Raw genomic sequence first — 25,345 nt, forward strand, 5'->3', positions numbered from 1 at the left:
ATTGTCCAGGGGAAGGCTGAGACCACTAGGCCAGTTACGTGCTTGGCAGGTCTGAAACACCTGAAAGTAGAGGCACACAGTCTGAGTGCTGTCCAAAGACAGCCTATGAATGGGTTCCATATGACGGGTATAAAAAGCCAGCACTTCTAGAAGGGAGGTGTTTCAGACATTGATGCAAAGCAGCTATGAAAATAAAAGGAGACCTGAATGAGCGGGTTAGTTTTACTGCACTCAGCAAATCTTATGCAAGTGCAGTGATATCTGCCCTTTCTTCAGGGACCTGCTAACAGTATTTCTTTTTTTATATAACAAAAAAAAAGTGTGGTTGATCGGATGTCACTACCTGGGGAGTTTTCGGGAAGGTTTTTAAGCAATTTTCCAGAAAGGGAGGTGCCCTCCAGCAAGAGAGATGTTCTCTACTAGGGCTACACGATATGGACATATATGCAGAGTTCAATTTACTTGGCAATGAAATTGTGATAAAAATAGTTGTGCAGTGTCTGACTGGATGTGCCAGACTCTCTCTCTCTCTTGTTTATACATGTAAACAGAAATGTAACTAACCTCTTATTTAAACAACTAGCAAATAATACATAATTACAGAAGCACCATTTACTACTTTGGTAAATAATACTAATAATAAAAATGAAATATTCATAGCTACTGTCATACTGTTTGGGCACCCCTGGTGAAATTACATGTTTTGTTGGTTTTCTAAGAGAAAACAAGTACAAATTATCTAGAAAGAACACACTTCTGCACATCAGCAATTACTGTTTATTCGCTTAAAATAACACAGTGGGGCAAAATAAACCATACAATTTGGCACAAAGGTTGTCTCTTATATTTTCCTCTGTATGTTAAATTTGGTAAAAAAACAGACATTACTGATAATGTTGGTAATAAACAATTGCCAACAATTCATGTAATCAATTAGTTTAGAGACTGCAGTGCTTCACTTGAACATCACAAAAAATAATGTGCCAGTGTCTGCAATTTTAGCCACTGGATGACTGGACATGCTGAATTTCCCTCTAAATTGCAGTTAAACGGATAAATGCTACTTACCACTTCTCAGTGCTGACAATCGTGCTAGTCCGCATGAATACAGATACATACTGCAGGATTTCTGACCACCCAGCTTCACAAAAACTATATTTTAGGTAGGCTTTTGAAAGCTGCTCTCCAGGGTGGAGGGTTTAAAACTCTTTATATGTGTTTTCATGCAGACAGATGTTTTTAGGTTTTGTTATACAGCTGTGGCTGTGGACTGGTGGCCGGTATTGGCTGATTTCTGTGTTCAGTACTGTCAGATTTGTTTGTGTGATGTCATCAACTGCACAAACCATTTAATATATCTTTGTTTGATCATTGGAGTTCTGGTAGACCTCTATATAGGAGTGTAATTTGAGGTTAGCTTTTGTTTTTGTATTTAATTCTGCACCTTTCCACCTGAGTAAAGCAGCGTTTTTCAGCAGCAATAATGCAGATCTGTTGCTCTGTCCTTGATAGAAGTGTACAGCTATGATTTAGAAGATTGAGAGCTTTGTTTAAAAGAGATTTGTGAGAAAAGGCAAAAAAAATCTATTTTTAACTTGAAATATTTAATTACCGACAGACTTAATGGCGCCGCCTCTTCTTTTACAAACACATAAAAGGATCCAGATACGGGTAGAACGATTTTTGACCACCCAACCAGGCTTTTAGAGGCTGCTGTCCAGGGTGGAGGTTTTGAAAAGTCCTTTATCCTTTTTTTTTCCTCAATAAACTGTTAATCAGTTAACCGTAAACGATTACAAAAATTACAGGAATTATTATTACGGAAAGTAATTCAGTACTAATCTAAATAGGTGTACCCAAACTTTTGCATACTACTGTTCCTACATCACAACTGCGAGCCCATTTGCGTTTGGGTTCTTTGTGACTGTAGTCATTACTGCTTTGAGCGTTTAACATGCAGTTGAGAACGGAGTGTGAGAATGATGCTCACATGGCCAGAATAGATTAGATAGATACAGCTGAGCACATCTGTGTCATGTAAGTGTTCAATCAGCCGAGTGCTTGAGTTTCTCGCTGTACATGCAGGAGAGCACGGTCCCAATCCAGCACAAAGGAGCACTTGTTGGGCTTCTAACAGCATATTCTGCCAGTCTAATTATGTCACTCTGGTGCTACGTGTGTGTGAGGTAATATCCGACGTTCAGACTGCCTCAACATTCTTAAATGAGGCGTTTATCATCACAGCGAAAAGACGATCCATCGCGCTGGCATCGTCCTGGCTGCTCGGGGTCTGCGACTGCTCCGTTGTCAATGTGAGGAGATGGTAGGGTCCATCTCCCCTTTGTTGCTATGCTACATGTCAGTATGGTTAAGTTGAATCCATAGTTTTTTCCTTTGAGCTCCTTTGAGGTGCAATGAACACAGCTGGGATTGCTATTAGGCGCAGTGGTATCCCTACAGCCACATCGAAGAAGGCATATGCTGACCTTCATTCCTTTTACATTGTGATGCCTCAGGGTTGCCTTGAGAACTGTCCATAATTCAACTGTATGGAAGAAATAAAGGCACTGGGAGTAAAAACAAGCAGCTGTGATGCATCGGGTTCTACAGCCTACCCCTCTTGGTAGAAATTCCTGGAAGTGAATGCTCTGATGTTGCAAAGACCACAGGGTGAAAGGCCAATGTGTTTTTGGCACAATATAGGAAATGCAGGTCTTTGGTTAATGTCCTCTTTACAGGTGCAGGATTATTTACACATGCGACTGGTGGTCTATGCTATTATTGACTTGGCTCCAACTCCAGGTACAAGTCACAGTTGGACAATAAGCTAGCACAGCGTGCTTCAATATAATCTCATTTAATTAGGCTCTGGGGGCCATCTCCATGATTTCATTACCAAATGATTGCGCTTAACCTGCTTTTCTGGGCAACGTTATATACTTTTTAAAAGAGATCATGTTCCCAGCAACCTTGAGAAGTCTGCTGTAGCTGATGGATATCTTGCGTGACAGCGTGATAAAGGGGGCTTTGATAAAATAAAACTATGGTTCGTACAACCTCGGGTCTCATAATGTCTTTTTGTCGGACCAGACCAGCATTGAAAACCGGTGGCTGTGATCTGTGATACACTTGGAGAGATGGCAAACACTGATTGGGACTGCGCTAAATGGATCGGGCAGAGGGTGGTTTTCACCAAACACCCTAAACGACCCTGAAGATACACACCGAGATGATGCTGTCTGCCTTTGTGCCCACATTATGGGCCCGTAACACTTAAGACACGGACAAAACAGTGGAGCCTCTTGAAAGACTGGGACTTTCTAATGGACCATGAGGCGTTCAGGATGTATGGAGCCTATGAATTCAGCAGGAGAATGGACCATTCAACTAATCTCTGCTGAGAGCTTTCTGACATTTTCAGGCAGTCGTGAATATGCAGCTTTAGAAAATAGCATTTTATTCCCCTCCTTTTTTCCTGAATACACGCTGATTAAGCAATAAAAAAGATCCAGGTGGGGCACTTGGGCATTAGCACTTAGTTCAGTCCTTTTTCATTCTAGTGATTTATTTTGACAGTATAATAGCAGCGGGATCCAGCCATTAAAAAGCTCAAATGCAACTCGGGGGCACAAAATAAAAAGCTCCCAACTTCCATTTCATTTGAGAATTGATCATTTTCTATACAGTTATAGTTCTGGAGGATGTGTGGTGGTGGGGTGGGGGGTTGAGGGGGATTAGTGAATGATACTGCACTGTGTGCTGATGCTCTTCATAGTGTTACAAATTCATTCCATCAATGATCAGCTGCTGTTCAACTCACAGCTGAAGGTCTTCAGCGACTCTTGGGGGCTGAATGCAGGCTTCCCGACCACTAATGGAGGCAAATGAGCCTGTGGCAATTAATAAACTCTGAGGAAACGTGGGAAAGTGGCTTCATTATTTACTTACCAGCTTTGAGATTGAAAAGGGAGGAGGTGGAAGTGGTGGTGTGTGTGTGTAGGGGGGGGGTGTCAAGTATTGATTTAGGCGTTATTCTGCTACTTTGCAAACTCCAAGCTCATGTGCGCTGAGCAGGATGCAGTCTAATTTGCCAGAGGCTTCGATTTCTCAACGTTAGTTCGTCTGAAGCTCCATGAAGGTGCCATTCATGTCTCCTCATGTCTCATTAGACCAGTGCGCATGCAGCCTCCTGGACTACACAACCTCACAGACCGTAAACCCAATATGATATTAGGGGCTTCACGGTCTGGATGCCTACCTGCTGCCTCGTATCAGCTGAGCTCAGGCAGTCGTGCTGGCCTTAATTCCATCTGTTCTGCTTTCGTGTAAAAAAAAAAAAAAAAAAAAAAAAAACACCAACATCTCATACAGCCAGTGCAACTGGACCACAGCTAGACCCAAGATCTAGGTTTTAGGCTACCAGCGAGAAAGTGGAATAAGTGGGACCAGGCGAGCGAGCATTTGCTGTCATTAGAAACAGCACACACGCCACATAAGATGAGATGCAGACAGCAGCCTATTAGTGAGGACCTCTGTGTTTGGTAGCTTTCCATAAACGACGTGATAAGTTATAATAAAGTGCGATACCCCACGGCGCGCGATACCCCCCCCCCCCCCCCTTTCTTTTCTCAGCACATACCACCCGTACACGTACACGCCACACGCACACCCTGCGGTCTTACCTTTCCCCGTGCCGGCGCTTCTCTGCCGTTCAGCGTGTGAGAAGAATACATCCCCCAATCCCAACATGACAAGAGCGAGCGGCAGCAGCAGCAGCATCAGTTCGTTCATGGCTGGGCGAAGCGGCCGCTGCCTGCACTTGTGTGACTGAAGTCCGATTCAGCCCTCCCCGCCGTTTCAGGGATGACAAGTGAAATGGATGTGCAGAGCGGGACCAAACCCTTCTTCACTGCTCGCATTCAGACCGCTAGGCGTGCACACGAGAGACAGAGCGCGGGCGACAGTGAGAGCAGCCGGCGAGAGAGTGAGAGTGAGTGTGAACGAGGGAAAGAGAGAGAGAGAGGAGGGGGGGGGGAAGAGAGAGAGAGAGAGAGAGAGAGAGAGAGAGAGACTGCGGACGACGGCGCGTTCTTTTCCTTTCCCACCCATATTCCGCCAAGCCCCGCCCACCCCGTCAGCAATTGGTTGCTAGTTCAAACTCATAAGCAGCCCGGCGTTCTAGAGCGCTCCGCACCCACCAACGCGCCAATCCTGGCGGAGCCCCGTTAGCCAATCCCGGTGCAGGACAGCCGCGTCTGTCGGAATACGGGTGGAGCCAAACAAGGCGACAACACCGCAGTAGTGAGTGGCTTGACTTTGACTACGTAATCCATGCTTGCAGCTCGCTGAAGAGTTTAGCACCGCTAGACTGAGGACAACGCCTCAAATAAATGTCTCAGTTAACGTGTAAGTAAAGTGGTGAAGAGGCGTTAAAACGACCAGCCGTGATTTGTTGGCTCAGGGACGCCCAAAAGGGAACACGCCCTCAGGGTTAAATAAGCGTTTAATTAACGAGTATGCGCCACTTATTCAGGCTAAACGGTTTGCAAAACAGTAAATTCAATTATGGCCCTGTAACAGGATTGACGGGTCTGCATAAACCACCCCAAGTGCTGGTACTGCCATCGCTGTCCAGGCCTGGCTGAAAAAAAATCCAATAGAGAAACATTTAAGGGAGCAAATCATGCATCTTTTTTTATCATAAATATGGAATAAGGGGTGAGCATGTAGAATACATATCAAATACACACATTTGGCACAGCGTATCAAGTTATCCTCTGAGGCAAAGTGGTCAATCTGAGGATAAACCCTCCCTGGGGGTTGGTGGGATTAAATATTTAAAAGAAGCCAAGCGTACTGTATCAGCAGTGCAGGTCTCTCTTTCTGCCCAGAGGACTTCTTGCTGTCACGCCACCGATCATCAGAAAGCTTTCTAAATAGCTGACCTGCAGTAATGCTGAACATCAGATCGGTGGCTCTGCTGAGGTCGGTCATGTTCTTTGTCTGTGTCTCAGGACTCCTTGCATTTTTAACTAAAACTGAAACAATAATAACACAGAGGTCTTTCATCAAAAACATACCCTTCACATTGCTCTCTGCCTTCTTCTTCTTCTTGTCTTAAAAGTCTAAAGAGTGTAAAGGTCTGTGTTCACTTACATAAAACCACTTGCGTTTTCTCTTCACCTCAAGTAAGCTGCATAAAATCTCTTCAGGGAAACGTTTCAGCAAAATTTAAAGAAAGAAAAAACTATAATTATTAACGGCTTTAGTTTTGGACCCAGAGAATAAGTTTTATTCTGCATGATTGAAAGGCTTAAGTGCAAGTCATACAAGTTGGTGTGGTGTGAAATGCTCAGATCTAGAGAAACTTAAGAGTCAGAACTGTTCATAGTGGTGGTGATAAGAACCAGATGTCTGAAGAGTGTATAGTCTCTAAAAGCAACATCACAAAGTTAGCCTTCAGAATGGTAACCAATATGTTTTCTAGTGCCTGAAGCATTATCTTACAATAGTCTCAGTGCTGCAGTATATTTGCTGTTAACCACTGCTTATCGTCACTGTCACATAAATATCTCCAACATGGGAACTTTACAGGAGAAGCTCAACCCCTTTCTTAACTTTCAGTGGAAGCCAATGTAACAGAACTTATTCAGAGTCAGTCTGGAGCATTTCTATCAGTCCATTGATCATACAGATATACATGCAGATACTAAGTTTTAAAGTCACAGACACTGTAAGTGTGTCGACTGTGGCTACACAAGCAGAGTTTATCACACACTCGTCTCATCCCTCTGAATGGGTTAAAAGCTATCCACTAGGGGGCAGGTCAGGGGAGGGTCAAACATCCCTTCGGGCACCAGAATGCCTTCCTTGATTATGACTTCTAAGATCTTAGAAGAGTCGTTTTGTCCTGGGTTCTGTCTGCTGCTGACATGACATCATGCTGTGGTCAACTGCCTAGACTGTTCATTCTGGTATTGCATCTCACTCACATTCATTCCTGAGGATGCGCACTTAAGAACTTAGGCTCTGAACAAATGCAACATGTAGTTGTATGTGCAGTTCTTTTTTTTAGAGGTAAATCCAGGGTGTTCTAAGGCAATATAGTCACACCCCCCCCCCCCCCAAAAAAAAAAAAAAAAATATATATATATATTTATATATATATATATATATATATATTTGAAATTTATTTATTTTTTTGCTATTTTTTTTATCAGCATTACATATAAAAACAGAGAAGACATGTGTAAGGTCACTGATCATTTTATTGATTATTAATAGCATTACACATGACACTTTGCCATCGGCATCCAGAGTCAGAGAGAGCACAATTGGCTGCATCAGCTGGTGCAGCAAAACTGGGGATCAGCACTTTCCTCGGAGTGTGTTTGCTGTCTGGCAATGCCACAATGGTGGCAGATGGAGCATTGCGAGTGCTAGTGGGAGTTACAAATGGGTTGGTTAACTAGCAGTACCAAATTTGGAGAAAAAAAGAGACACAAATTGACAAAATGTATATATTACATGAGGAATATAAAATATAAGAGATTATGCATGATGTCTTTTTCACCTTCTTCTTGTTTTTCTTATTATTATTATTATTGGTGTTGCTATTATTATTACTGCCAATTCCTATGTTACTGGACACTCAAGCTTTAGTGTATTTTCAAGCACATTTCAAATGTCAACACTCTCAGTAGACAATTTGTTCAGAAGGCCTTGTTTTTTCCCATATGGCTGTGCTACACTCACTTGGCCGGTCACAAAGCAATAAGCAAATAAGGGACCTTTTCTTCCTCCCACACCCCCACTCACCCAACGAGAACACAGTAGTCTGCGTCTTGGGAATCTCTAACCGCCTGAGGAGTGTGACTCTATCCTGATTCCCAGCTCTAGGGGCTAATCAGAGCTTTGCCAGCACTGCTTTTCACCAATGCACCCTTGGGGTCCTCACTACAGCTCTGTGTAATGGGCATTGCTGTTATTTACCTAGTCCAGAACTATGCAGTTGATGCGCAGCGTACCACACATATATGCACTTTGTTGATTTAGGATTATGTGAGAACCAAGAGCAACAAACAGTGTTTGATTACATGTGAAGCCCACCATATGGTGGATGAAGTACGCCAGCACCATAAAGCTGTGTTTAATAGCTCTCTCTGCGTCTTATCGCCACCGGTCAGGGACTCCATAGGACCGGGGAGATGAAGAGTAGAAGACACACACTCACACACACTCACACGCACAGACACACACTGAAGTCTGTGTTTTCAGTACTCAAAGCACGAGGGCTACTGAAGACTGCCCACACAGTGGACAGCCCACGGCTCGCTTCGGGGAAGGCACATGTGTCTGTGCAACACTACCCCTCTAAAGCACGGACGCTTCGAAGGCTTTCAGGCTGAAACTACCAGCCGTCCTTTGTGCTCCTCCACCCAAAGCTAGGAATGGAGCAGCACTTTTGTAGTATGTGCTTCCACTTGCTGTAAACGTTGTTCCGTCTGATTCCGCATTTGTTGTTATCTATCACGCTTCCTTGGTGATTACATTGAGGTGTTTAAAAAAAAAAAACAGCATTCGGCCGTATTTCTATCACTGCTGCGTTGAGTCCTTCATCAATTATTCAGGCTGTCTTTGAACAGTTTAGTTAGAAATTATATCTCCAAAGCATTATCACCAAATGAACTTGTTCTCAAGGTCTCTAGTCAACAACCGCAGGGATCTTTTTGTTTAGGGAGGCTGAGAAATGTGTTGTTTTTGTTCCAGGTTTCTATTCTAATAAAGCACTAATAAAGTCCAGCACTGTAGTTCCTCCAGAAATGAATGGCCTTTTCTTAAAGGTCAGCAATTAAAAAAGCTGTGCAGTCTTATGAGCTGGGCGAGCATCAAGCAAGCGTATTGTTAAGACTCGGGCGAAGGAAGGAATCAAAACGAGTCGCTATTGTTCAAAGAGTAATTACATTTCCATGAGACAAACCTCGTTATGTAGGTTACTGCAGCCTGCCACTGCCTTTGACACAAAACTCCTAATAGACACAAAACGGCCTAATTGCACGGCTCACTACCACACGAGTGATACATCACCAGCATATCCCCGCAGTTTCTCTACTCTTTGAAAAACGGCTCTCTTAACTCGGCGTTGGCGACAGCGTCAGAGAGAACTGGCATGTCAGAAGGGAAGATTTGGCATGTATAAATATGCTGTCAGGTAAGTACGTGGATCAGCGCCTCACTCTTTTTCAGAGGCTATCATCTCACCTTTAGCCTTAATTAGCAGAACGGCTACACAAAGAGAATGGCACATGCAGAAATGCAAAGCCCTTGTGCTAATAATTATTCTAGCGCTGTAGTGCAGGGCTTTGCCCCTGTCAATAGCAGTGATGCTCAGACTGAACCCTCGGGCCCTGCTGCACTTTCACAAGCCCACTGGCACATGTGTGAACATGACACCTGGCTGCCCCACTGACATCACACCCAGCTTTACTAAGCTCTGTCTCTCTCTCTCACTGCATTCTAACACATGCATGCACACACACATAACACATACAGGACGTTTTTTTCAAACACTGTCATACAGTATAATATAGACGAGACCCATCATTTACAGTAAGGTCCAAAAATCCTCACTAGAAATGGGGGATTTTTTCATATAAACCTGAAAGTAAACTAAAAGGTAATACCAGGAAAAAAAGAAAAATATATATATTTTTAATATTTGATCATAAAATGATTATATTAATATTTAATTATTTTTAAATATTGAAATATTAAAATGTAAACCTTATAACAGAAAGGTCAGGTTGTTTTTTTAGTCTCACCTCCTCCACTGAAGTTCAGGTTCAAGTGACTCTCAGGTGGCTCTGCTCATCAGAAGCCTTGTGGAACTTGTGGAGTCCATGCAGCTCAAGCACACGATATCATTAAAACAGTGGTGCAGTGGTGGCTCAGTGGTTAAAGCACCTGGCAATTAACAACAACGTTGTGGGTTCGATACCTGGGCTTGGCACATCTATGAAATTCATATGCTCAAATTGTTCTGCTGACTGTGTAAGTTGTTCATTAGTATTACTATATCATGTAATGTACAACTGTGCATTGAAAGATACATACATATGCACATACATTTGGGTATCTGAAATGTCTACCAACCCACAAACTGTGAAACAAGATACTCCAGTCTGGTATAGGCTGCTGTTTGTGTGTATGTGGTGTGGGAGAATGAACAAGCAAGTGCGAGAGATGTGAACTCAAGGTGAAGTAAAGATTAGGTAGCTAGAACAAACATGGACAAACAAACAGAAGGAATTTGTATTGATGGGAGGAGTAATAAAAAAGTTGGGGGGAGAAGGGTTGTTCTTTAATTATTTAAACCCAAACTGGTCGTTCTGATCAAGGCTGTTTAGACAGGGTGGAAAGAGAGCTGTACAGAATTCTTGAAATCTTTTGAGCAAAACATGTAGCAGACATTTCAGTAAGACCGCAGGGAGATGTATTAACCGGTGTAAAAAGAGTTACCTTTAATAAGTCACCTTTAATTTGGAAAGGAATGCAAAATAGACGCCTTTTCACTAATAGTCTCAGATGTCTGGAACACACTGTAAGTAAATGTAATGAGATTTTAATTCAATAAATTTTTTACATAATGTAGAGAGCAGCTGCTTTGCTTAAACAGTAGCAAAATACAAAAAAATGCAAATACTGGTGATACAGGATTTTAATATAACAGTTATGATATGTCTACTATGTGTTAATATATTGTTGCTGTCATACAAAAACCTTACATACCTTGTATTTCCACTTTTCACTTTTTGATATCAGTTGAATCTGGCAGTTGTTCTTTACATTGTCTGAACATGATGAATGGACCAATAGAAATGCTGCAAACTGACTAATCTCACTTTGGCTTCCATTGAAAGTTGAAACTTTTATGTTGGGCTTTAAGGCTATTTTGGTGCTGCAGAAATGGCGGTGGTTTTCCAACAAAGTCAGGACATTATTTGTCCTGGAAAAGTACAATAACAAGCACAGACACACACACACACACACACATATATGCGCGCACACACATAGCGATGTGACCCTGTGTATTATAAGCCAGAGAATCACATCCGCTCCTACATAGTTGAGTTCTGTCTACCTTATTCTGCCTGTTTGCGGCAGGTTATGTAACCGGCTGGAGAGCTGGGTGTTAGTAATGCATTAGGATAGGGTGTTATCACAGCGGCTGCAGCCTTGACCTCTGTTCTGCATAGCGAGTGCATCCATAATCATACTCCTTTTATTAGTTTGCCCATTCAGTGCTCCTTCTCCAGCTTCCGCCACTTCAGTTCTCGTTCTCTTAGGTTATGTATGGTGTGTGTGTGTGTGTGTGTGTGTGTGTGTGTGTGCACATTCACTGCTGCTTTATTAGGTCCACCTACCTTGCAGCTATGCTCACCGGCCATTTTATCAGGTACACTTGCCATTTAGGTGCACTTTGCAGGTTTATTGTTACTGACTGTAGTCCATCTGCACATTTTATTAGCTCCCTTTACCTCGTCCATCAATGGAAAGGAAAAATGGTTGATTATGGATCTGCAACTATATCCACTATACAGAATGTCATCTGGCATCAGCTCATAGAAGTAAATGCTGCGTACTGTGAAAACGAGATGTAACTGCAGCCATAATTAACTGTGCAATCGAAACCTCAAACACGAAGTTGGGACTAAACAGGAAAATACAAATGCAGCTAGAAGAGGGCAAAACTGTTTAACTATGCAGTCCTCAGCAAGTTTTTCAAGTCATATTCCCAGTGCTGAACTGGAATCTGCAGTCAACACTTGACCTACAGTCAAATTAAGCTAAGCTACACTAGAAACTGAGCATTCTCTGCTTCAGCTAACAGGCCAGTATATCTAGCACATGCTACGTGCTGAACTCCCAGCATTGCCAAAAAGTTGAGATGGCCAAGAAACAACCAAAGAGGATAAAATGTAAAGCTCGAGCATAGATGAAGAGCCATTCTAACGTTGGTAACGTTGGTATTAAATATTGGTGAGGCCTTAAAACGTATGAGGAGGTTCTCTGTTTATGTTAGACAGGTAAGTAACAGAACCAATAGGTCAGTAATAAAGTTGTAATAGCTTAGGATAGGTAACTTTCTAGTAGCAATTGTAGCAACAGTTTGCGAACCCACAACCTAGCTAATGTTAGCTACATCACTTGCTGTGTCGTTGTTCACTCTAACGGTATGTCATGTACTTGTATTTGTATGTGCAATGTTTGCGATTAGTTATATGGCCACAAATTCTATGCTAGGTAATGCTACCTTCCTTGTTAGTTAAGCTGATAGCTCTTGTTGGCCATTGCAATCTTGTATAAGCTCTCACTCATTATTATTTCGTTGTGTTGTGCTTGCATATTGCTTGCCTTGGCAATGCATGTTCATGAAGTTGTGAAGTTGTGTTCATGAGGCTGAACATCTTAGGTCTTAAGCACTTAAGTTCAAATATCAAGTAAATTTCTCCAGAATCTCTGACTCCCATTTAAGCCTCAGAAAGCACTGGGAGTCCATGCTCAGAACCTGACGAAAAGCAAAATAACCACTCCTGGAAGTAAATTCCTTTTTAGTGTTTCCGTGTCGTTTTAACACTTGTGTCAGCACCAAAAATATGACGTTACCATGTTGGTATTAGCACTGTTCTGAGATTGGTCCACCACCCAAAAGCTGTTACTACAGTTGAAGATGATCGTTTAATGCTTAGTAACTTCAACAAATGCATTCATGATTTTACTGAGGAGATGTGTTTGGGTTTGGACTCAGACTTTCTCTGCCAGGGATGCCACTGGGAGAAAGACTGCCACATGACCACCGCTGAGCAGATACTATTTGGGTGGCAGACCAATCTCAGCAAAGTGGTAATACCAACATGGTAGGGTCATATTTTTGGTACTGACACAAGTGTAAAAATGACACGGGAACACTAAAAAGAATTTGCTTCCAGGAGTAGTATATTTATTTTTGCGTCAGGTTCATCTAGGTAAACTTTAACCCTGTGAATTCAGAGGTGTGCTATGCTTGCTTCAGTCAAAAAAAACCCCAAAAAACAAAACATAAAAACATGAAAGGGAAGAATGTGACTTTTCCCAGCAGTCGCAAGTTCAAATCCCATGCTGATTTGCCATCAGTGGCCGGAGTCTGGCTTGCTTTGTCCTGACCCTACTAGTGTCGGGGCATTGCTAGTGCTAGAGGGAGTTACAGATGGGTGGGTCAATTTGCAGTACCAAAACATATAAAAAAGAATTTTCCTTGCCATGATATAGCAGTTTATAAGTAAGCTTGTGATGTCTGGATGCTTCTTCTTTCACTTTTTAATTTAATTTAATTTAAAATTTAAAATTTAATTCAATCTCACAACTGCTTTTGTTACATGGATACCACTTTTATGTTGTTTTTTCCAAATATTTTATCCATTTTCTATTTGATGCTGCATGTTATTAGAATCCATTGCTCTGTTTCTGAGATTTTTGGTACCCAAACAGGCGCTGAGTGTTGATAATTGACACGTGTTACCTCAATAGCATGTCGTTCTGGATTGGCTTTTATCAAGGACATGTAAAACATACTGCAGTAATCAGAAGAGACCAGAGCACTGACCCTCTCCACGCTGACTTTATGAACAGGCTCAAAAACACACAGCTGTTACCACTACATTTCCTGACTCTGGCCCACTATGTGGTCAACAGTGGTCCTAAAGTGCTTCCTTTCCAGTGATGGATGGGGTACAGAGTGACTGATAAATTGTGCAGCAACAGATACCCATATGTGTGTGAGCACCTCAGGCTTCATGCTCCTCCTTTAGAAGGTACAGCACCCGTACCTTTGTGGGGGTGGGTGATTCTCAACACTTTTGTTTGGGTGGACTTTTGGTAGGGGCTTTTGAGCAGTGCAGTGTTACAGTGCGGCACTCACCCTAAGTGGTCCAGAGCAAACGATGCATCCTGGGGCCTCAGAAAGACTGTTAATCAAGCACTGGGACGACAGCTATTTGTTAGATGAATCACTCCAGTCATGTTGAAGAAAAAATATATAATGGCGCTTTTTACCCCACATGCCCCATAACTACGGCACCTTTGGGATCAACTAGCCCGTGTCACTGCAGCATGCTGTCCACACAACCTCCATAGATATGTGTGTGTGTGTGTGTGTGTGTGTGTGTGTGTGTGTGTGTGTGTGTGTGAGTGTGAAAGAGCCCACATGTGCTACAGGGATTAAGCTAGCATCAAGGTGATTTAATAGTTCAGATTCACTGTCAGACGGGTGATAAATTAAACTATGACACCATGCCTATGCCTCCATTTCCCCAGGAATCAACTGAGCCGCATGTTACACAATTTCACAGCGGACCGCAAAATACAGAGGCAAACACACTTATCGAATAATTCAGTTGCCAAGCGCTTGTCATGTTTTGTCACAGACGCCTCATTATCACTCTGTAAATATTGACATCCAGGGGACAGGAGATTAACACCAAATTTAGGATCTTCCTCACAGACAGAGACTTGAAATGCACAGAGCTATTCACTCTTAACTACCTCAGTGTGTTTGCAGCTACAACAAGATGTGACAATCTCTCTGTTTCTATACGGCATAAATGACAACATTCCCCCAGCCAGCAGAGCGCGGGGCACGACATCAAAAAAAAATCTGACAGCCAGTGTGCAGAATTAATGCCTTTCACACGCACATGCACACACACACACACACACATACACACAGCCTGCACACATTGCAGCGAGGTGCACAATGCGCAGAGGTGCCCAGAAAAATGTCTGACTTAACACTGCCATCTAGAGAGGCCACTGAATCTGGATCTGTTCACTTTCATTTACTTCACATTCACTGCACAGGGCCTCAGCAAGCACAGTAACGACCAGGATAGGGAGGCGATAAAAAGACAAATAGGGGTTTAAAAGCCGAAGCCAGATCTGTCCGATCTGAAATAAAAGTGATCCACTGCATTCATATAAATGAAGACATTTTTTTCACTAAACTCTCCAGCGCCGAGGACAGAGCTGCTGCAATATTCATCAGCCAAGGCCTGTCTGGTTGTTTCCTCAGGAATCTTCACCCTAATGAATGCAGACTACCTCAGAGTAACGCTATGCAGATTATTATGTGCAGGTGAGTGTTTTCATACATTTCTAAGTGAGAGTCTTTCATTTTTTAATGTGAAATCCGCTGCATCAGTGGCTTCATTACCTTTACTCTGTATATCTTACAGTCCTCACTTTGCAATCTGGTTCTGCAGAAAAAAAGCCACATTCCCATCACTGTGTAGACGTTTAGAAAACTATCTGTACTGTTTTGATTTTTCTCTGAAAATGCCAGCTGCACTTAAAAAAAACATTAAAAAAAAAAAGCACAAAAAAATGCTCGCAGGTGGTTGCAATTGAATAAAATATGTTAAATCAACACAATTATTGCTAAAACTAGAGTTAAACTGAAACCTAAAGAAAGTAATTGTGTTGATGTAACACGCTCACTCGTTTGCATCCACTTGCCGCGTGTAAACTATGTAAATTCAACGTATGAATGTGAACATTTCAATTCAAGTCAAAAGAAGTAAAAATATATTTATATAACACATTTATATAACTGCCATAGTCACAAAGCAGCTTTACAGAGATCCAGGTCCGAGCCTCTGGCAAGCCATGGGCGACTATGGCAAGAAAAAAACTCAAGCCAAAAAAGGAACCCATCCTCCTTGTTGAAAACACCAGAGAACATGATGATAAATACACCAATAGAAATGCTCTCTCCACATTATATTACATTAATTTAAAATGTATTTATTAAATGTACCATTTAGAGATCAGCCATAACATTAATACCATTGACAACTGAAAAAGAGAAAAACTTTGATTATCTTCATCTACAGTGGCATCTGTCAAGCAGCAAGTGAACAGTCATTTCTTGCAGGCAGGAAAAATGGGCAAGTCTAAGAAGCTGAGCCATTGTGATAAGAGCTAAACTGTAATGGCAGGATGACTGGGTCAGAACATCTCCAAAACATCAGGCAGGTTTTGTGGGGTTTTCTGGTATGCAGTGGTCAGTATCTACCAAACGTAGTTCAAGAAAGGAACGTAAGAAAGGATGTAATAGATCTGCTGCTAACATCTTGGTGCCAGATACCACAGAACACCTTCTTGCGGAGTCCATGCCTTGACTGGTCAAATCTGTCTTGGTGGCACAATAGGGACCTACTCAATGTTAAGCAGGTGGTGTACATGTAATAAATGATCTGTGTACAGTTGCTATCAGAAGTTTGCATGCACTCATTATAGAGATGAATGTCATAGATTTTCTATGATTATTTAAAATGTGCTTTTTCTGGGGTAGAATGGGTAACAACATGTTTTACAGAAAAAGAAAAATTTGGTGCACTAGTTAATTGTTTCAGCACCACAGGGTAAAGATTATGCATACAGAGCCATATTTACACATACAGCACACCCAGTATTTGGTTAAATTTTGCACCTTGACCAGATGCTTTTTGGTAGCCATCCACAAGCTTCCGGCAGAATTCTGGTTGGATATTGGATTTTTTTTCTTGGCAGAATTCAATTACATTTGTTCTCAGTCCTGAATTTTAAAGAGAGTCTACATATTTTCAATAGGGTTAAGGTCAGGACTTTGGGGAAGCCATTTCAAAAGCTTAATGGTAGCCTGCTTCATCCATTCTACAACCACTTTTAATGTGTGTTTGGAGTCATTGTCCTCCTGGAACCCAATTTTGTCCAGGTTTCAAGCATTTAGCAGATGGTTTGAGGTTATGCTGAAGAATTCTGAGGAAACAACTCTTCACTATTCTGTCCACTCTGTAAAATGTACCAGTTCCACTGGCAGCAATACAGCTCCACAGTGTGATGCTACCACCACCATGCTGAACAGCTGGTGGTCACATAGCTGTTCTGGTCTCATCTGATCAGAAATGTTCCCTGTATAAATGTGACTGTGTTGATATCAGAAAACCCCCAAAAATGTCAAGTAAAATTCTTATATGTTTTGTTTGTCGTTGCATTTCTATCATATCTTTTGTTGTGCACTCATTGTGCCCAAGAAAAAGAGGAAATCATAGCCCATACTGTCATGACATTCATGTCCATGATGAGTGTATGTAGACTTCCAGCCACAACTGTACATAGTTCTTTTTTGGATGGTAATGATATGCTTATATTAGAATACAGTCTGTGTGGAGGAGAACGCCTATCTGCTCCTGCTGCAACACACAGTTTTACCTAGAGCTTGTGTGCAAACAAACATGGAAACATTCTGGCCAGTGTCAACACAAAATCATCTTATGCAGAATCTGCTGCTATCCTTTGGCAAGACCTAAAGTGCTAGAAGTGCCTTTCAGCATTTACTAGCTGTCGGACACATGCAGCCAAGCCCATTTGCATATTACAGTTGAGTGTTCGGTTGTTACTGACAGAAGCTCTAGTGAGTGCCGTTGTCAAAACACATTTAGAGATGTAGATTTAGCGCAAATGCCGCCAAAGCGGCTTCAGGACAATTCACAATTACCTTCTTGGCTTGTATCTTGTATGTCCAAGAGTTTGTAGACACCTGCTCGTCCAACATTTATTTAGAAAACAAGGGTGTTCATAGGGTGTTTGTCTCTCTGTCCTATGGTAACAGCCTCTACTCTTTTGGATAGGCTTTACAAAATGTTGGGACATTGCTGTGGCATTTGATTGCATTCAGCCAGAAGAGCATTAGCAAGGTCTAATGTAGGCTGATTCGCTCATCCCAAAGGTATTGGCCGGTGCTTCATCATTCCAGAGAATACAGTAACACTGTTCCACAACTCAATGCCTAGGGTTTTTATACCTCTGTAATCAATGCTTGCCATTGGACATGGTGACCTTATGCTCATGTGCAGCTGCTCCAGAATGCTCTGTTCATTCTACTATCAATGCCTTTCTATAGAGATTATACTAGCTGTGTGCTCAATTGAAAGCCAGTGTACAGGTCTCTGAAGACACTAACAGGCTATTGTAGAGACCACTGAAGCTATATGTACACTATATGTCCATACATGTCTGCACCCTCTTTGTAATGAATGCTTTCTGCTACTTTAAGCTGCACTCATTTCTGACACAGATGTGCGATTGCACATACACACAGCTCGTCTAGTCTCTGTAGAGAATTATTGCTAATAGAATAGGACTCTCTGGAGCAGATAAACATGAACCTATCCTAATTCCATGCATGGGCTAGAGGGGTATAAAGCCCCCCAGTATTGAGCTGTGAAGCAGTGGAACACTGTTCTCTGGAAATGATGAATGGTGCTCCATTCAATACTTTCGAGATGAGTTGGGGATGAGGTGGGGTGGTGATCATCCAACATCTTAACCTCACTAAAGCTCTTGTCACTGAATGCAATCAAAACCTAATTCCCTGGATAGTAGAGACAGTTACTCCAACAAAAACAGGATGCACTCTTTAATTGGTTTTGGAAGAAACAATGAATGAGCAGGCGTCCCAATACTTCTGTCTATATAGTGGATGTAATCTGGCCTTCAATTGTTGCACGATCACATGGAAGGAACTGTGTTCTTCAGGATAGTATTTAAAAGTATAAGCCTGATGTGTCGTCAGATGAATGAAGTTGAATGAATTGAAATGTTCGTGCCAGTGCTGCTGTGCAAATGTCAGTGTATCCTAGAGCTGTCTACTTTGAAGTGGAATGAGGGATGAAAACAGCAGAATCACAAGCCAGCTTTGTCTGGGATCCAGTGGTGGAGACTATAACACGGCAAAACAAGACAAAACAACAAAAGCTTCTCCTCTGTAGTGCACCGCGCAGAGCTATAATGAAAGCAGGCATGCCAATACACCCATGAGCTCTAGACTAATCAGTTTTCTCCTTAGTGGGGCTCAATGACTGGATCTCCAATATGCTGCCTGTAGTGTAGCTCTCGAGTGGCACGGAGTCGTGTCAGAGCGTGCTGTCCTCCATGCTCCTTCACACACACAGACACACACACGGCAGCAGTAATGATGCCCAATCGCTCTGCCCAAGACAGTCTCTCCCCCCCTGCACAGTAATAAAGGCTGAGGCGAGCGCTAGTGGAGAAGCAGAGTAGAGCCTGAGAGGATGGACTGAATCAGAAATGAACCTGGAGGTCTTCTCTGATCTGCACTTATGCACTTATACACACACACACACATACACGCTAGCTTCCTCCCTGCACCCTTTCCCATCGATTGGTCATGGATGAGCAGTCTGGCCAGAGGCTGAGGCAGGTTTCCGTGGTGCAATCACCATCCTGGTCATCATCCTTGGGGAGGGGATGGGGCATCCTAAAGGAAGGCGTAGAAGCCTGAAGAGCCACAGGACACAGTTGCTGCTAGATGCCTAATGACTAATGAGCCTCCCTCTACTGCTGATTGCGATTAAAAATCAAGCATACAGAAAATCTGGAGGGGTCAGGGATGAGGCAGCACAGTGGTGTAGTCTAGTCTGAAGCAGTGGGTATACTGTGGTTTCCCCTTGTTAGCATGTGGACACATAACTAAACACTAAGCTACATACGTTAACTCCTATTATCTATTAATTTTGTAATAATGGAGTAAGTGCACTTAATCTTAACTGTATAATCATTGTATGTTTCTGAAGTTAGGTGGTAAGGTCAGGCAAATGTTGCCCTAAAAGATGACTGAATTTTTTTTTTCTACGGCCCCTGGGCAACATTCCTGTATGATTAAGAACAATGAAAAATGCTGAAATACCTCAAATCTGCTGAAAAATGGCCGAGCATGTTGTCAAAGGTCGATTTTAATCTGAATGGATTAACTGATTGTATTTCAGTCAGTAAATATGTGTAATAAAAGTGTATTTTTGTGAATTCTGCATAAAAAATAATGTTGTATTTTGGTTGTAAAACAGTGTAGAGGTCAGGCCGGACTGAAGCAATCCTCCTGATGGCTGGCTGCATCCAAAAACTTTAACGAAGCAGATTTTCTTAGATTTTGCCTGATCTGCTAGACATGTGGATTCATTAGCTTGTCAGCTCTGTCAGTATATTTACTTTTTGGATTTGGAGACCATGGACTACCAATCAGTCAAGGGAGCTGTGTCCTAATGCTCAAAAACTGGTACTTACAACACAGATAACAAGTAAAATTAATAGTACATCCTATTCTGTATTTGCTCAGAATATGTGGGGACAGTTTCCCAGACCTAGATTAGGCCTAAGCCTAGACTAAAAAACAAACCCAATGGTGATTTGCTATTGTACCAGCTCATGATCTGTTAATTCCAAATAATGTAGCTGTATTGGTTACATCCCTACGTTTATGACTGGTCTTAGTTTCATCTTCCTTCTGCTGTTTTTCTGCCAGTGTAGAGAAGAAGATGAATCTGCCAAACCACGTAAGTGTTTAACAGACCTTTCCAAACTCCATCATTTTGTGATTTAGGACATGTTTAACACTGATACACATGCTAGAAGACGTAGTAGGGGCATGTAGTAGAGGTCAAAAACCTTTTTTTCCCAACCTGAGGCAAGATCTGCTGCTGAATTCAATAAAAACATGAGGTAATTCAGCCTGTAAATTTTTCCAGGGACATAGAGAGGAAAAATGATGGCAAAATGACCAATACGGAAGCGAATAAAATAACAGAGTAGCTCCTGTAAAAGAGAAAATTACCCCAGGACCCCATATAAATTGACTCCCATCTGAATCTGACTATTGTGCATTTTTTAAGTGGGTACATGCAAATTCAGTGCCTTCCTACTGCAGTGATTCTCAGCCTTCGTCCTGAAGAACCTCCTGCACACTTTCAAGTTTCCCCAGCTCTAACACACTCACATCATCTCAGGAAGGGCCTAATTATGAACTGATCAGTTGAATGGAGTGTGTTGAAGGGAGCAGGAAAACCACTAAAATGTGCAGGGGAGGAGGTCTCCAGGACTCCAGGGTTGAAATCCACTTTTGTAGAGGGTACGCAACAAAACTTCATGTAGACCACAACTATGAGTCAGCAGGCCCTTTTATTCCCTCACCCGTCCTTTTCTTCATTCCACTCTGATTTGCCATCCAGACAAATGAATACTCTCAGTGAGTCAAAGCCTGAATCACTTCAGGCCTATGCTAATGGCTAAGCCGCAGCTAAGCACCGGTTCAGCACTAAAAAGGACCTCGTGTTCCGCCTTTGTGATGGAGAATCTGAAATGTGTATGGCTTTCATTCTGCTCTAATGTTCCTCATTCAGCACTCAATCATGTTCTTGGTGTTTTTTCCCCCCACTGACACAGAGACTTTTCTCAGACCGACAGGCCTCTTCCATAGTGATTCTTTTCAGTTGCTGTGGCAAAGGGCCAGTACCCCTTTTGCTTTCTCTTTTTCACTTTTGCGCTCTCACATGCACACACACACATACACACATTTATTTAAATGCAGACATACATAGGGGTCTTGAGCAATACTGGGCAAAATATAAATAGATAACTATTCCCCTGGTGTGAGGCACTCCTGAGTTACATGCGACCAAAGTAAAAGTAAACCCCCTCAAGCTTACGCAAGATTTTTTAATGGCCAATTCTAGTCAATAGCCATTTTGAAAAGTTGACATTTGACCAAACCCTGCACTTCCTTCGACAAATAATGTCTTTTCACATGTTCCAGCAGGGTGAGATTAGACAGTCATTTTGTTTCAGCCTCTCTTTCACTGCTGAGTCGGTCAATAATGGCTGACAGGGAATGCACATTCAACACCATTCTATTTGCAAGGCTCTGAATTATTATGTTTGCTGTTGCTGAATACCCCCTCATTGGGTCTGCCCTTTGCTAGCTTGAGAGCAGGACTGCGGAAAGTACAAGAGTGATAATGAAGGCGAGACACCAATAAAGAAATGGTATTCCAATGGTTGTTTTTCCCTTTATGCCGACCATCACAACTCCACAGTGTGGTCTAGATCCAAAGTAAATTTATTTTGGAATAGAGTGGAATGAAATGTGCCTGGTGACTACAAACTCTAACACCATATAAAAGCATTATGTCCAAATCTCAGTCTGTCAGTTGTAAGTCACACTGATGGTGGCCTCTCACGTCTCCTAAAAGGAGTAGATAATGGAGTAATGAGTCTGAATGGAATGAAAATAGATGCATGTTGCTGTTGTGCATATGGCTAGATTCAAGATGTATGCATACAAGCTCTTATTATGAGACTATACACAGACTTAACATTGCAAGTTTAATGTGAAAATGTTTTTTATGTAAAAGGATATCTTCCATATTTTCCCCATATGTAAAAAGTGTACATGACCATATATTCACATGTACAATAAACAATTTGGCAAATATTTCAATATATATGTACATATCTATTGCATGTATATATGCATGAATCATATATTGCACATACACTCCCTAGACTAAAATATGGTGTCGCAGGCGATATTGTACGATGATGATCAGGCTATACATACCCGTGGGGTGTGTGAGGGCATTCATAGATTGAAAAGGTGGTACAGTGAAAAAAAAGGGTTGCAAAGCAGATGTTAATGATTGGCAAAAAGGAGTGATTGCATTTGGTCGTGCCAAAGGCCATCGTGTATAGTTGAATTTGCATGTGTATCAAAGCATATGGTCATATGAGTCTTTCAGTAGTGGCTAAACAGTAGTAGACTGGGATGAAACACAATGTTTTCTGTGGAAAAAAAGCTCTTCTACATATCATACCATAGCATAGTTAACCCTGTAATAAAAATGTACAAAAAATATATTTTTTTTATTCATTCATAAGTCTTACCCCGTAGTGTTGCTGTCCCGTGCAGTGAGTTTGGCTTACCAAGTCTTACTAGGACAAAAAAAATCAGTGCTTTCCTTTCTGCTGTGTTAGCTCTTGTGGTAATCAGCTATGGTAGTCCAGTTTTTTTGAGGGCGTGGCTGGAGAGCAAAGAAAATCCGCCATCATGCCTGGTTCACGTTCATGTCTTCAGGCTGTCACATTTTATATCTTTGCCAGCTTTGACTAGAGCTAAATTTAGGATTCAAGACTGTTACAAAACAGTTTTGTAATTGGCATCAGACCTATTCAACACGCAGTTTTCACCTTCAAGGTCACTCCAAGAACACAATGGGCAACCGTCAAAGAGGTGAGAAAGAACCAAAGCGTTCCAGCAAAAGATATATACAACACTCCACAAACCGCAAAAAACATAGTTCATATGTCCACTATTGGAGAAATACTAAAATACAAAAGTGGTGTACCTGAAATGAAGGAAGCCCCTGAAAAAGGAAGCCCTAAAAAAATGTTCTTTGGATAGATTAGACAAAATTAGAACTCTTTAGTAAGAAACAGAGGGGAAACACCAATGCCACATCCTAACTATAAAGCAAGGTTGGGGGAAGCCTCACTGTTTGGAGCTGCTTTGCTGCCTCAGGACCCGAATACCTTGTGATCATAGACGGAAGAAATCATTCAAAAGGTGGATCAAAGCATTTTAGAAGACCAGCTCATGACCTCAAGCTGAAGAGACGTTGGCTGACGCAACAAGATAATGAGCCACAGATAAGAAACTCCACTAAAGAATGGTTGGAAAAAAGAAAAAAGAAAAATGACCTTAAACCTATTGAGATGCTATTGCATGGCCTGAAGAGGGCTGCGCTGTAAGGCATTCCAGAAATATCGATGAACGGAAACACATTTGCAGCGCTCATAGGAAAGAAAAAAAAAACAAGTATGGAAATAAAGGTGTCCTTGCCCTTGAGTGGCCATGGCAGAACAGGGTTCGGTTCCCCAGCCAGACAAGCATAGCACGCTACATAAATGATTAAACGCTACATTATTATTAAGCAGGGCTTTACAACCCAAAGTACTTTAGTTCCTGTTACATTTACAGTTCCTTTGACTTCTTAATCCGTAAAACAAGCTTAATTCATGAAACTGCTGGATTTAATGTTACTATCCAGCCACACAAGAATCAAGGAACGTTCATTCGTAAATTAAGCACGTTCACAAGTTATGATGAAACCCTTTCAGTTTTGGGTTAGGCGTTGGGAAGCCTTTGGGTTTATGTCAGTTAGAATAATTTGTTTTCCTTCCATTCCTATGAAAGCTTTCCACCTGACAGCAATAAAGGGTTCACTACACGAACAAGTGTGTGTGTGTGTGGGGGGGGGGGTTGAAATGATGTTACCAGGAGCTGCAATGATGCAACCTGGACTTCATTTTTTAAAAAGTGAGACATTCTGAGCATCTTCTCTGCAGCTTACTCATGGCCATACCCTGAGGTGATAACATTCAGCTGTCCTGAGGTGTATTGATTTGATTAAAATGCAGCCGGATTATTAATTGTGAAAGCAGCATGTTTTCAGCTCCAATCAATTTCTAATTAGTGGTAAACCTCTAGGTTACCAAACTTAGAAACATCATGCAAACCTGGCTAGAATCATAGATGGGGCTTCATTGAGGGAATGATGAGTATACTGTGCATATATAAAGTATTTACCTCTTGCATGTTGTGAATGCAATCATGGTCAATATAATTAGTCTTTTTACAAGAATGTCGTATATAAATTATTGCATATATTCACTCCCTTTAAAGTGACTGACCTAATTCAGCAGAGGTCCAGGCAGTTGGTGCTAGTAGTCTCATAATTAGTGAATGAAGGTCACCTGAGTGCATTGATTGTAGTATAAAAACACCTGTCTGAAAGGTCCAGCCACTGGTAAATCAGTATTCCTGCCTACAAATGCACCATAAAGACAAAATAACACTCCACAAAACTCTGAAAAAGGGTAATTGAAGCGCAGAGTCAGGGGATGGAAAAAAATCCAAGCCAAAATCCATCTGGAGTTCAATCCATCATTAGGAAATGGAATGAACATGGCACATGTGTGAATCTGCCTAGAGCAGGCTGACTGCTGAAGAACCCAGGCAACAGTTGCCATATGAAGAGTTTCTCCCTCTCGCTTTTAACTCCATCAGAGTAGTCATAGGTGTCTTAATGGCCTCCCTCACTAGTCTCCTTCTTGCACGGTCACAGTTTGTAAGGATGGTCTGCTCTAGGCAGATTTAGTGCCATATTTCTTCTATTTTTTAATCATGGCTATAACTCCAGGGGATGTTCAGTGACTTTTTTTTGTATCCATCCCTTGACTTATACTCTTCAATAGCCTTTTCTCTGAGTTGTGTGGAGTGTTCTTCTGTAGACAGTGACAGGTGTCTTTATACTACAGTCACTGGAGACACATTCACTGCACTCAGGTGATCTCCATTTCACTAACTGTTTAAATACTAGCGCCAATTGCCTGGACCTCTGGAGAATTAGGTCAGTCACTT

At 41.9% G+C, this 25,345-nt stretch overlaps 1 protein-coding gene across 5 annotated transcripts in view; it reads right to left on the bottom strand.

Annotated features, from left to right (window-relative positions):
* The window catches only part of lrp1bb (low density lipoprotein receptor-related protein 1Bb), a 374,780-nt gene extending 369,820 nt beyond the window's left edge, over positions 1-4,960 (bottom strand). For 4 of the 5 annotated variants that reach the window (XM_072686149.1, XM_072686147.1, XM_072686148.1 and 1 more), the window contains exon 1: positions 4,683-4,958. In XM_072686149.1, coding sequence (XP_072542250.1) covers positions 4,683-4,791 — 109 coding nt within the window. In that variant the 5' untranslated portion in view covers positions 4,792-4,958. Of the gene's footprint in view, positions 1-4,682 lie in introns of all 5 variants that reach the window. The other variant, XR_011980029.1, reaches the window with a different exon arrangement.
* Positions 4,961-25,345: the final 20,385 nt, after the last annotated feature.

Source organism: Salminus brasiliensis, chromosome 8 (genome assembly GCF_030463535.1).
Source record: "Salminus brasiliensis chromosome 8, fSalBra1.hap2, whole genome shotgun sequence".
Classification (NCBI taxonomy): Eukaryota; Metazoa; Chordata; class Actinopteri; order Characiformes; family Bryconidae; genus Salminus; species Salminus brasiliensis.